The sequence below is a fragment of the Calypte anna genome, chromosome 1 (assembly GCF_003957555.1).
Source record: "Calypte anna isolate BGI_N300 chromosome 1, bCalAnn1_v1.p, whole genome shotgun sequence".
NCBI lineage: Eukaryota > Metazoa > Chordata > Aves > Apodiformes > Trochilidae > Calypte > Calypte anna.
In genome coordinates, this window is record NC_044244.1 from 10,229,651 (window position 1) to 10,243,534 (window position 13,884).

The 13,884-nt window shown below is 34.9% G+C and overlaps 1 protein-coding gene across 2 annotated transcripts in view; it reads left to right on the plus strand.

The window, feature by feature from the left end:
• The window catches only part of CACNA2D1 (calcium voltage-gated channel auxiliary subunit alpha2delta 1), a 372,848-nt gene that overhangs the window by 270,634 nt on the left and 88,330 nt on the right, over window positions 1-13,884 (plus strand). For both annotated transcript variants that reach the window (XM_030446297.1, XM_030446305.1), the window contains exons 8-10: window positions 7,718-7,787; window positions 8,584-8,634; window positions 9,717-9,816. In XM_030446297.1, the coding sequence (XP_030302157.1) occupies window positions 7,718-7,787; window positions 8,584-8,634; window positions 9,717-9,816 (221 nt within the window). The remainder of the gene's footprint in view (window positions 1-7,717; window positions 7,788-8,583; window positions 8,635-9,716; window positions 9,817-13,884) is intronic.

Below are 13,884 nucleotides of genomic sequence, written 5' to 3' on the forward strand. Positions count from 1 at the left end.
TCTGAGACTTCTTTCTGGTTTTCTTGAAGTGGAATAAGCATCCTCCAGCCTGTAGCTCTGTCATCCTTTTCTTATCAAGTAACCTAGCAATACAGAGTTGTCATCTTCATCTGGTCTTACCTATGTAGAGAAGAAGGGAGAGGGAAGTAAGGAAATGGGGAGGGGTTTGCATTGGCTCTACCAAGGCTTATGTAACTATGGGAAAACCTGTAAAAAGAGCTACAACAGAACTTTCTTAGGTGAACACTAAGAACTTTGTAATCCTGAAGGAAAATACTATTTTCAAAAGGAACCAACTCTTTAACAGACTTCCAGTTGAACCAGAACTGAGCTAGTATTTTGTGGTACTGGCAGGTCTGCTATTTATGGAGACACAACTTTGTTTGAAGAAGTGTTGAATTCAAGTTGGAAATTATCTGTGAAGTTCAAGTCTTTCTTAGCTAAATTAGTAGATATTGACAATTTTGGAACTTAATATCTACAAAGTCTAAATTTCTTCAAAAACATCTCACCATGTCTTAATCATGCATACACATGCTCCCTAAGGTCACTGCTTCTCAGATTTAAAGGTAGGTGTGTAGTAGTCAATGGAACAAGTCAGGGTTTTATTTGCACCCCTTGGACAGCCCCAAGGTATGACTGAAACACACGCTGGCCTTTCTTAATGGACAGCACTGGACCAGTTTTGTTTCTTCAATACTACACAAGTCTCCTGTCCTGTTCTAGGATGCTTCATGTTTTCAAACACTCCTAGGTTATTTTATGCTATAGTGCAGTGAATGTATATACTGCATGGCATATAGTGCACAGCTTAATTATCATCCCCAAAACACCTTCTGACAGGCAGCAACTCAACCATTATCTTCCTTCGGACATTTTAAACTAACTACCTGCTATGTATCACAAGGCTAAAGAGATTCAGAGAGGATTAGATGCCAAATTATTTGTAATGTGAAAATGAGAATAGCTCTCACTCCTACATTGCTTATCAGAAGAGGCTTAATTCTTTGGCCTCTACTAACTTCAAGTTAAAGCCTGTTTACTTTTTTTTTAGCTGTATTCACTGTTTTCCTCAAGTTGACAGCCCCCTAAGGCTTATTGAAGTGCTTACCTGCATTGGTCCTAGTCCCATTTAGCATAATACAGCCTTTTCATCTTTCACAGTAGGTCTCAAAGCATGGTTTAAAAGTAATGAAAATATCACTGTCCTCATTTGCAGATAAATAAACAGGTATAGAGGATAAAATGACTGCTTCAATGATCCTCTGAAGGTTTGGGCTTCAAGCCAGGAATATGTGTAGCAGCCAATTTTTGTCAGATTCAGTGTGGTGTTATATCATTAACTCATACTTAGTTTCATAGCTTTGTTTAAATATCAACAGGTGAGTTAATTTCTCATTATATGCTTGTAATATCAGTGCTGAAGAATTGTTATATACTTGCTATATTTAATATTGCTGTATTTTTTTCCTTTTTGTTATATTCTTTTCCTTTTTTACTGTAGGTTAGACTTGCGTTTAGCCTTACTTTGTCTACCTATATAATCAGTATAATATGATGGGAAGTTTAATTAATCAGAAAAAAAGAGTCTTTTTACATTGTTCATGGCAGTACTTGACTAGGATATTAAAATCTTCCTTTATAATTAGGGTTTACAAGGTGCAAAATGAACAAATTCACAGATAAAGATGCTGCTGCATCCCTGATAATTAAAAAAATAAAATTGTCCCTAAATTATTTAAATTATTGGATTAAAAATGTGGACAGGTGGGAAGTAGTATTATCTCTTCTGCTGCATTAAAAAAATAAATCTTGAACCTGTTCATTTCCAGATGTAGGTGAAGCAGATCTCACTCAGCTACAGGAACATTTCCTTCTTAGACAAATTAATAATGGAAGAGCCTTAAAAATCAATTTCTAATAAAATAAAAGGATACCTCTCTAAATGAAGGGCTTGCTGTGCACAGCTGCTCTCGTGTTAACCATTATTGGCAAGCAATAGTTCTGCAGCCACGATATTGAACTCTTCAAAGAAAGTAATTATTGAAGCAGATACTAAGAGACAAGAAAGCCTAAAAATCCATACAAAATTAATCAAAAGTCTTGAAAAATCTAGGAACTTCACCATTTTTTTTGTTAAAGGTTTTGTATTTTATTGCTATCAATTCCTCTTGATAGCAGCATTTAAAGGAGCCTTTAAAATAAACAAACAAACCACAAAATAAAACCCAAAACACTTTCCCAGGAATGCTGCTTCTAGATTATCAATTACTGCAATTAGTATGCAATTTGGATAGTTCTGCATCTTGCACTGAAAGAAACCTCTTTTAGAGCTGCTCATTTCCCTTTTTTGTTGAATAGCTGGGAGGAAAGAAGATGGACTGACATTGTTTGAATCTACCCATACTTGCTTGTGGTTCATTTTGCAAAGCTGATGTGCTCAGTGTTGTAGCTGTGCAAGCAGATCCACTTGGTTACAGGATAATGGATTATTTCTAGTGGGTTAATGTTTATTTAGGACATAACAAGGAAAAAATCAACTTTAACAAGTATTTGTTTTCCTAACCTCGTAAATGCTATATGGAAGCTGACTGCATAGTAACCCTTTGTGATGGAAAGGTGTGAAGTGTCTGTCAGAATAAGATGATGCTGTCTGAAATTTGATAATTGGAATTTGTTACCTGTCCTACTATCAGCTTTTCTCCTCTTTCCCCAAATGTATTACAGGGATGTAAAGCTGTTACATATTCATCTGTGCCTCTGTTCCTTGCACATGCATACCTAACCAGTAGAGCAAGGCAGATGTAAGTGATATCTCATTTGGTAGAACTTTCAGGAAGACCTTCTCCATGACACTCACCTATGTCTCTGGAATCATAAAATGAATTAGTAGGCTTATACCTTATGACAACCTCTGTAATGCATGAGCTGATTTTGAATGTAATCAACAAAACTGAGGATTTCCACCCCTACTTGTGCAGGATTAACAGAAGAGCATCCCTTACTCTTGCTTGAAATATAGCCAGGCCTATATCTCTGTGAGTCAAACAGCAGAAGTGGAATGGGATATGAAATAAAATGAATAATTTATAAAATATCAAATCTAACCATATGCCGAATGGGAAAATCATCAAAGGAAAACATGACTAAAGCCTAATGTATGCAACAGAGAATTGTGTATTGTTGACATATTTCAAGATATTAATATGCAGCAATAAACATGGTGAATCTCAGGTCTTAAAGACATTTGGTGAGCCAGGTTCCAAGGCATCTGATTAAAATGCATATTTTAAACACTAGGTTATATAAATATAACTGTAAATCTCAAAATCCTTCATCTTCAGTTCTAGGGGTTTTTTTGAAAATGTGTAATCATTCTTTTTGTGTGTTTTAGTTTGCTTTCATCTTAGACCATATAATGGCTTTTGTCAGTAAGATGTAAGCCAAATGACTTTATAGCATTTTCTGTATATGAGCCAAGACAATTTTTTTCCAGTGGTTTCCATCCCTTTTCATTATTTCCTATGTAATTATATATACATAATAACTTATTTTTGTATATCGAACATTTGTAATATTTTTAAAATTATTTTTTAAAATTGAAATCAGGATAAATTAAAATCCAGTCTTTGGAGATCAAATGTCCTAGTGTAATCTCAGTTTCCTAGTAGCAGCAATTTCAGTAAGATCCCTAAATACTCAGAATGTTACCAAAACCAGTGAACAGGTTTGAGACCATTCAAAGCCCTCTGAAATTAAAAGTGTTAATCCAGGGAGAGGTTAGGATGAATTACTAATTTAGTCATGTTAATTCTCAAGATTAAAGAAGGAATTCTACATTTCTTTGATGTGAATGAAATTTTACATACTAAGGACTGAGTCCTTGTTTATGTTTAGCTATGCAGAGACTTAAAACCAGATATGTAAACTGTTGTAGAAAACATCATAAAGATGAAGAGTACCAGTTTTCTCACTAACTTTTAGCAATTAATATTGTTGAAATTTTATTTCTTAGTTTTAATTGTAATTTTGGAATACAAAATTGTGTTTCTTAATTAGCATTTGTATTATCCAACACGCATTAATATCTGATGAAAAATTTTGCACTCACAGCATAAAGACAGAAAAATTGCATCACATGGAAATTTAGCATCTAGATGCTTGTTATTGCTTTCTATATTTGTTTTAACAGGAGGTAATATATTAATTAGGAAAAAGAAACCTAATGACATATGACATAGAAAATACTGGTTTAACAGGATAGTAATTAATATAAGTTTTTGAAGACCTTCTCCATAACTCTCTGAAGTTGCTGAAAATCTTCCAGGATGATGAATACTGAAAGGGCCATTCTAGTGAAAGAGTAGTTTAACTCTTGTGTTCTCCACACAGTCTATCTCACAAAATAAAGAACTGTATTACCATTTGCATTAATCTTCAAAAAGTTTATAGACAGTCAAAAAGTAGCATGCTGAATGCTATATTCACAGTTTCTTTTGGGTATAACTGGACTAATGTAGTAGTTCATAATCTAGTTCTGGTACTTGTTGTGCTTTTTAACTCACTGATAGACACATAGCCAGAAGGGGACAGTTTTAACTTTGTGACAATCTAGAAAATTACTTTAAACTATCATAGAACTGAGTGCAAACCTTAATTGTTCAAGTCTTAGCAGAAGTACCTCCTCTGAAGAGTGATTTGGGAAGATTGTCTTCAGAACCTGTCTCAATCAGAAGTTTTGAGCATTCTCTCCATAAACAGTAGAGAAGAAAAGAAATCATAAATAATGTTTTGGTGTTTTAATTGCAGCTAACCCCCCACCCCAGCTGTTATTTTAGAGAGCCTTTTGGTGCTTTTGGAAATGTTAGGGAAAGTTTCAGGCATTCCAAATATTATTTGGCATTTCCTTGCAAGTATTAATTTTGTTTCTTAATGTTTCTGGAAAATTTACCTCACTATTTTTTTGTCTAAAGGACCTAATTCTGAAGTGCATTCTGCCCGGGAAACTGATGTTTGTCTCAAGAATATTACGTGCTTGCTTGTCAAGTGGCATTATGTTAACATAAATTTGTAGCTCTGATATTTTAGAGACTCATATAGCTGTGCATTATCTTCTGTTGCAAAGACAAAATGCAATCGTAACCCATGTTTCAGTAAATTGGAACTTAAAACCCTTAAATTCTAGTATAAAATAGAATGTGAAGTTACACTATCATCTTCTTGAAGGCTATGATATCAGATAAATTCTATCTAAACATTCGTGTGATGATTTTCAGTAGATAATTTATGTTAGCAATGGTACCAGTCTGTTACTTTGTGAGCCTTTAGAAAAATGATGCCATTTTAAATGAATGCTTATGTCAGCATCCACTGTTACTTAAAAATATGGTGATGTTTAAAAGCACTCTTCTTCAGCTCCTGAGCTCAAATTCTCTTTAAATGACCATCCATTTACTTTGGAGAATGCAGTTAAGGAGTTGGACTTTTCCTTTATATGAAAAGCAAAAGTATACAAAAAGGTTTAATTCAGATTGCTAAAAGTTATTGTCACACTAGCAGTGTGAATTACATTTTATCTGTTTTGAAATAACTCTAGATGTATACATTCAGATAATTCTCTGGTTGTGAAGACTGCCCAAGATGAAGGTTGATTAAGAGGGAAAGACTTCATAGGCACAGCTTTTTTATTGAATATCACTAAAAAGACTGAAAGTTTGGACAAACATATAGCAGTGCTGCTCAGTACTTTGACTCAGACTCATAAAATACTACTTATTTTAGCCTATGTATATTCATGCAATGATACCTAAGTTACAAATCTGTTGTGATGCATTATCATAAACTTGTTTCAAAAGTTCTGCTCCCTCAGTTCTGGAAATTTCAAAGACCTTTACCACTGAGGCCACACCTCGAGTACTGTGTCCAGTTCTGGGCCCCTCAGTTCGGGAAGGAGATTGAGGTCCTGGAGCGGGTCCAAGGGAGAGCAAGGAGGCTGTGAAGGGATCCAGCACAAGTCCTGTGAGGAAGGGCTGAGGGAGCTGGGGGTGTTCAGCTTGGAGAAGAGGAGGCTCAGAGGAGACCTCATCACTCTCTACAACTGCCTGAAAGGAGGTTGTAGCCAGGTGGGGGTTGGTCTCTTCTCCCAGGCAACTCTCAGCAAGACAAGAGGGCACGGTCTCAAGTTGTGCCAGGGGATGTTTAGGTTAGATATTAGAAAGAATTAGAAAATATTAGAAAATATTAGAAAAAATATTAGAAGGTGATCAAACACTGGAATGGGCTGCCCCGGGAAGTAGTGGATTCTACATCCCTGGAGATATTTAAAAAGAGACTGGATGTGGCACTCAGTGCCATGGTTTGGTAACTGCAGCAGTAGTGGATCAAAGGTTGGCCTTGATGATCTCAGAGGTCCCTTCCAACCCAGCCGATTCTATGATTCTCTGATTCATGCCACAAAGGACTGTCTGGTAGTCTAATCTGAAATCACAGATAAGGCAATGCTGATGAAGTTTGAGGTTCTTCTGGTGTGCAACAATACAATGATATACAGTGGCTAAAAAACATATACTGAGAAATGTCCTGTGGCTTATGCTTGACTTAAATTTTCTGGAAACTGATGTGCAAATTTAGATTGTGGTCTCTTAGGAATGAGTTCATTTCGTAAAATGAAAAATAGGCAGCTACTCTGAGCTGGTGGCTTCTTTTATATTAGTGGATAGAGATACCATAATTTTTTCCCCTTTGTTGAGTGAATGCTTTTTTTCAGGAAGAATCCTGGAGCTGCCTACACCTTTCTTTATTTCCTAGGCAGAAAAATGAGTGGTGTCACGAAATAGCTCCTCCAGTGCTGTTGGTATAAAGTGAGAGAGCAAATTAATAGAATCATAGAATGGCTATGGTTGGGAAGGAACTTGAAAGATCATCGAATTCCAAAACCCCTGCATGAGAAGGGTCACACCCCACTAGGCTAGGTTACTCAAGGGCCCATCCAACCTGGTCTTGGACACTTCCAGGGAGGGGGCAGCCACAGCTTCCTTGGGCAGCCTCTTCCATTGTCTCACCACCATCTTTAAGCTTAGATTAAATGCTTGAAAAAGGTTAATAATCTTAGTATTTTCTTAGCAGAGACATGAGTATTTCCATCTCTTTTAATTTTCATAAAATATTACACTTTCATGTCTAATTCACTTTTTTAGGTAAAACTTTCCTGGTTAGTGTCTAAGTTTTTTAGATGCGTAACTGAGCTTTAGATCAGTACAGTATTGTTGCATACAATATTAGTCAACTTAAAACTGCTGTAGGTTTATTTGTTTTGTTTTGTGTTCTTTTTGTGTTCTTTGTTTTTTTTTTGTGGGGTTTTTTGTGTTTTTTTTTTTTATGAAGTACTTTCTTGTTAAAAAAAAAGGAAAAAAAAGAAAAAAAAACATATTCTGAGTGCTGTAGTTGAAATTCTGGTTCCATTTAAGTGAGTAACTGTTTCTTCATCACAACTTGGCTCCTTTAAGCTTTTTATCTACATATATTTTCATTTAATTATACCATATGCTCAACTATGGATGTTGAGCATCCATATATGTCAATATATGTCAAAAACAGTGTGCACATATACAGATATTTTTTCTCCATAGCAAATATTTATATGTATATTGTGTAAAGTCTGTGATATTGTTGTAATTAAAATACTTGAGATTTAGTTGTTTTTGTTTTTTCTTTTTAGCTTCTCCCTGGGTAGATAAAAGCCGGACACCAAACAAAATAGATTTGTATGATGTTCGCAGAAGACCATGGTAAGATTTCTTTAAAGATTGATTCAATTGACTGATCAGTCCTTTAAAGGATTGATAAAGTCACATACTTTCTAGATATGACTAAAGAAAAAATAAGCTATTAATTTTACTGACTAGTCCTTATTTTAAATATTATTTTCTTTTTAAAAAGCCAGTTCATTCTTCTGAATAAATGTTTAAATTATACTATTTGTTATGCAATACCCAGTATGGTGCTTCATATTGTTGCTTTACATGGACATTTCATAGCAGAATGTCAAGTATATAAAAGGCAATTTAAAACTTTTATTTTGTGCAAAGCTCAAATGCTAATCATATTATTAAACTGAGCCATTTTCCCAAACATTTCAAAATCTTTACAAATACATCTAAGTGGTTTACACCAGTAAAAAACCCACTAGATTGGTGACCTCTTACTTAAGGTATGATGCATATTGATACTTGGATTCATACTAGTTGAATATATTTCAAAGAATGAAGTATTTTTCCCTGAGCTGGAATGATGCAATAATTTATCTGTCTTTAAGATCTTTAACTGTGAAACAGCAATTATATTTTTAGTACCAACATATGAAAATTGTGAATTTGAATTAATATATCCTACTTCAAGATTTTCCTAATGTGCTTTAGATTTTGTTTTACTTAGAAGATACATCAAGAGAGGAAATGATAGTACAACAGGAGCAGGATTTTGCTAACTGATCTGAATTTAGTTTAGAGATCACCGAGTATCTTCCATCACACACAACAAATGTGGTTTCAAATTTATGTCATTCATACCCTTTATTTATTTCAGGTATATCCAAGGAGCTGCATCTCCCAAAGACATGCTAATTTTAGTTGATGCGTAAGTGTTTATTGTCTAGATATTGGCATTAGAAGGATAAAAGTACTTAAATACTTAAATTTATCAAACAAATCTCTATATGCTGGGAAGTGGAGAGAGGATTAAGGATCAAAAATCTTGGTATAAGCAAACTACACTGAAAAAAAATCATTCCAAAAAGCTGAAACCAAACCTGAAAGTTATTTAAGCTGGGGAAAATGAAGCAGGTTTTTTTTTTTAATTACTTTAATAATATTTTGCTTTCAACTTAATTAATGGAGTAATCGATTGAAAATTTCTCACACACATGCCAAGATTTATTGTGAAACACAAACATTAAAGCAAATTCCAAGAATCATTATAGTAGATTTATTTTTTTTAAACTTTGATTTAATGAGCCTGAAAGATGAGAATGTATGGGTTCTTTGGATGTTTGACTGCACATATTTAATAATTGGCAATTTTGGTTTCTGTAAAACACTTGTTGACAAAAAGTGAACAAAACAATTTATAAAAAGTCTCTCTTTGCCTTGGCAAGGCTTCCTTTGTTTAGTTAATGTTGAGGGACTGAAGCAAGCTTTGAACCTGATGTTTCAGGTAACTTTATGCTGAAAAAATACTCAGTAAGAGAATTTCTATTTAAAACTTTTGAATGTGGTTAAGTGCTTTCATATCAGCAGCAAGTTTTATCAATATTTGCTATTTCTTCACTTCAGCCTAGGTTTTGCCTTGAATCAAACAAGCTGTAATTTGATACGTAAAAACCTAAAGCTGTAAATCTATGTGTAGGTGTATAAAATATTTAGGTAATATATTGATTTAAAGTGGTAAACTCTCTCAGATTTCTTGACATGAAAATGAGGAAATTATGTACCATTATGACTTCATCAAAGCCACAGAACTGGGGCTTCAAATATCAGTTGTGGACTGAACTTCTTGTTATAAGGTAGCAATACTAATGATGAGTCAAAGCATTCAGGAAAGTTAAAAAAAAAATTGTGTAAAAGTTGGTGACAGTGATAGTTTTTGCTCTGTGTTTTCTTTTTATATTTTACATAAATCATTACATTCACCTTTTGTATTATCTTGTATATTTCTGTTAGGAGTGGAAGTGTCAGTGGGCTGACATTGAAGCTGATACGCACCTCTGTCATTGAGATGTTAGAGACCTTGTCTGATGATGACTTTGTGAATGTAGTTTCAGTGAGTATCTGTTCTTACCACAAAGTTGTGTTGTCAACAAATTTTTAAGCAAACTATTTTCAATGCCAGATACGAGATACTTGGATGTTAAGCTTTAAGAATCTTAAAATATACTGCAAAATACCACATTTGGCTTACTGTGGTTTTGTGAAGGATAACAAAAATCTTATATATGTTGCTATCTGTATATTTGAGTGAAGGGAAAAAATAATTTAAACAAACTTCTGTGTAGCCAAGTTCTTCTTTCCAATATATCATTCTTGTCTGTTTAGCACGACTTCTATTTGATTGGTATATAAAATTTCTCTTGAAATAATTGGTGGCACCCAGGATTTATGTTGCATTGGGAGATAAAATGGTACAGAGCAGGTAGAGAGAGGTTCCTTCTTCCAAATAGCAGGCATTTGGGTTGCTTGTGTTAGCTGCTGCATGATGACCAAAGCAACACAGCAGTAGTGCTAAATAGGTGTCCTCAGAACATCCACACTTAGCAGTGTGATGGGTAAGAAAGCAATTTTTCCCATAAGCAGTAATGTAATAGAGGGGAATATACATATTAGAGCTCAAAAATGCTTATAATTTAGGCATACAAAGACAGCATTTGTGATGTGTAGAACAGAGGGTTACTGGGAGGGTAGGACTGCAAGAATTGCTAAATGAAGGACATGCTGGCTTTTCAGCAGAACATGATCAGAAACTTTAATACTGTATATAATAACTCCACTTCAGACTTAGCTACTGGACTTAGAACTTGTTTCTATATAATAGAGGTTTAAGTAGGTCTTTAAAATAGTTCTGAGGTTGTGGGGGTTTTTTTGATGTCATTTTGGTCCTTCTAATACTTGCTTGGAAATTAAAAATGCAAATTCCAGTGTTTTTAGAAAGCAGATTTGCAGAAGGGGAAAGATGCTATGGACAAATTTCAGTTTTTAGTCTGATGCTTTGGTTGTCATGCTCTAGCCCTGGGCAAGGCTTTTTTTGGTTTTTATTAAGCTGTTGAACTGTAAATCTTTGATTCTAAGGAGGTAGGATGGAACATTGACATACTCTTAATGACAAGAGACAGCCTGCAAGATGAGTAACTCTGGAATGATTTTGGAGGCAATTTTCAACTTCTACAGATATGTTGTAGCCAGCCTGGAGGGAGAAAGACCTAAAATATCACTATGAGAAATACCTTTGAACACCACTTAAAAGCTATGGTGAAAAGCTTTATCATTTGCTGCCAGTCTAACTAGACCTTTAGTCAAGTAGTAGAGAGAAGCTTTTATTCACAATGGCATTACCTTTGTTAAGGTTTTTAATGGTAGAGTAGAATGTTTTCTTTTTGGAGAAAAACCCAATACTTTTAAAAATTATTATAATTATGAAAGGAAATAATCTTTTTCTGTAGTGACATCAGAAAGATGAAATCTTGTTGTTAGGTTCATTGAAAGAATTCTAAACTGCTGGAAATCTGTTTCTGCATTCAGTGGAGCTGTGCCAGCTTTTGCCATAACTAACCCTGACTTCTGGACCCCAAACTACCTCCTGATTAACACAGCTTTCTGAGCTTTTTACTTCATTTACTCCCAGCTGACCAGAAACAGTGCATCTTAGTACTAAGTCTTCCTTAGTATCAGGATTTTTTATTAGCTAAGGTTCAGTGGTGTTCCAGCAAGGCCCCAAAATTGGGATTTGTGTCAAAACAGGACTAGAAATCATTGAGTATTTTCTGCACTACATTTTCCTGTTGGTTTGTAAGTAACAATGTGTAAGGTCTTTACTTTTCTGAATTAATTTTAGAGGCACACATCAGCTCATTGATTGCAGAACCAAAGAGGATTTTTGGTTGCATTGTGTTCATCTTCAAAAGGCAAAAGTCCCAGAAGTACATGTAATACAATATGGCATCTCTAAATCTTTTATAAAATGCTATGTGGTCTTGTGCATTTATGATTTAAATTTCCATACTACATCCTTTCAGTATTGCAATTACTTTTGTATAGCCTATGTTTTTCTTACAGGGTCTGAGATCTCATCTTTATTCAAGTATTTCTTTCTTCTCTTGAGTGCTTAGTTTTTCCCTACCTTTTATTTCTTTCCTTGTCTATCCTGTGAAATGCCCTATACTGGTGATTTGTTAGGCTTATATACCATGTTAAGAGACATATTGTTCATCAATTTCTGTCTAATTTAAAAAAAAAATATTTTTTTTTTTTAAATGAGGTGAAGATCATATGGAAATTCTCATACGGAGGCTGAGGGAGGTGATTCTGCCCCTCAGCACAACTCTTGTGTGATTCTGCTTGGAGTAATGTGTCCAGCTCTGGATTCAGCACAGGACATGGACAAGAAAGTCCAGAGGAGGGCCACAAAAATAATAAGAGGAATGGAACATCTCTGCTGTGAGGAAAGATTGAGCAAGTTGAGGTTGTTCAGCCCGGAGCAGTGAGGCAAAACCCTGGAACAGGCTGTCCAGAGAGGTGGTAGATGCCCCATCCCTGGAAACAGTCAAAACCAGTTCGGATGGGGCTCTGAGAAGCCTGAGGTAGTTCAAGATCCCCTGCTCATTGCAGGGAGGTTAGACTATATGACCTTTTGCAGTCCCTTCTGACCCAAACTATTCTATGATTCTAGGACATGGTGATACACAGAAAATCATCGCTACTCTTCACAGCTCCCTCTGTAACAAAGACATGTCTAAGTAAAGTCCAATTCCAGTTATTTCTTCATAAATCTAATCCCCAAAATATTAATTTAGACACTTGGTTCTAATTGAAAGAAATGTAAATTTATTCCATATGCTTCATTTTGTTGCTTAAGGACTTTTTCTCTTGAAGCATCCTGGTATTAGACAGCATTGGCTAATTAAGAAATCAAAAACACTAGGTGATGATTTTCAGTTAATATAATATTAGCATAGGGACATAGGAATAGTAGTAATAACTGGGAGTTATCTACATTTTTTTTTTCCCTCCTGGATCTTTTGGCCAGGAAAGCCACAATTATTTTATGGTTTGTTAGTTATAATAACCATGGAGTGTTTAGAAATGAGATTTTGAGTTAACTAGAGAGCTGTTTTACTGCTAACCTCTGCCAAATGTTGTCCCACAAAACCCATATGTATGATGATTCATGTCTACAACTGAGAGACATGGATTTATGCTCATGCTAATCACTTTGATAAAGTGACAGGATGATTTAATCAAAGTGCCTGGTATATGAAAAAATCCTATGGAGTGAAAATCTTAAAAGCAAATGTCTTAAAATACATTAGTTCTGATTTAGTTCTTGCATTTAGTTCAGTCAAAAGAGGTTGAATGAACTATTAAGTCACGTAAAGACTGCCAGGGGTTAATGTGTCATGATTTCCTCTGGGATTTGCATTTTTCTTATCTGAAGTGCTGCTCTTTGTTGCAGAAAGAAAACCTGCTGTTCGAAAGAGCTTAAATGTATGAATAATACAGCTGTTTTCCCACTAATCCAGTTATATGCTTTGATAGCAGTAAGTGGTAGATGATAGGGGCAGCAATTCCATCTCAGCACGCTATGATTTAGTGTCTTGGTTTCAAATGTTGACACAGAGAGTGTAATTTGTTTATGATTTTGGGTAGGCAGCAATTTGCAGGAGAAATGTATTTCAGCTTCAGATCTGTAGAGGTGGGGAAAACAATAAAAGAGAAAAAGCTTACCTTACAGAAACAGGCACGTTTAAGGTCAGAAGCTGTAGGACTGTTTAAAATCATTTATCCTTTGTAAAAATCCAAACTGATATTTACTGTTAGGAACTGGAAAGTGTTGTGAGCATACTAGGGATAACAGAATCATTCTTGATTCTTGTGTTCTTTTGCACCTGGACTAATGTATGAGGAAAACAGATTTCTGGATTAAGTAATTTGAAAGAAAAAACTATGCACCTCTCCTCTGAAATATTTTTGAGGATAAAAGCATTCTGTGGAAGATACATCCTTTTTTCCACTGATTTTTAATAGCAGCTTATTGTGTAATTCACACAGGTCAGTGGTTGCCAACCTATTTTGCCCTTGATCCCAAGTTGATAAAAGCATTATGCTTTCCTAATTAAAA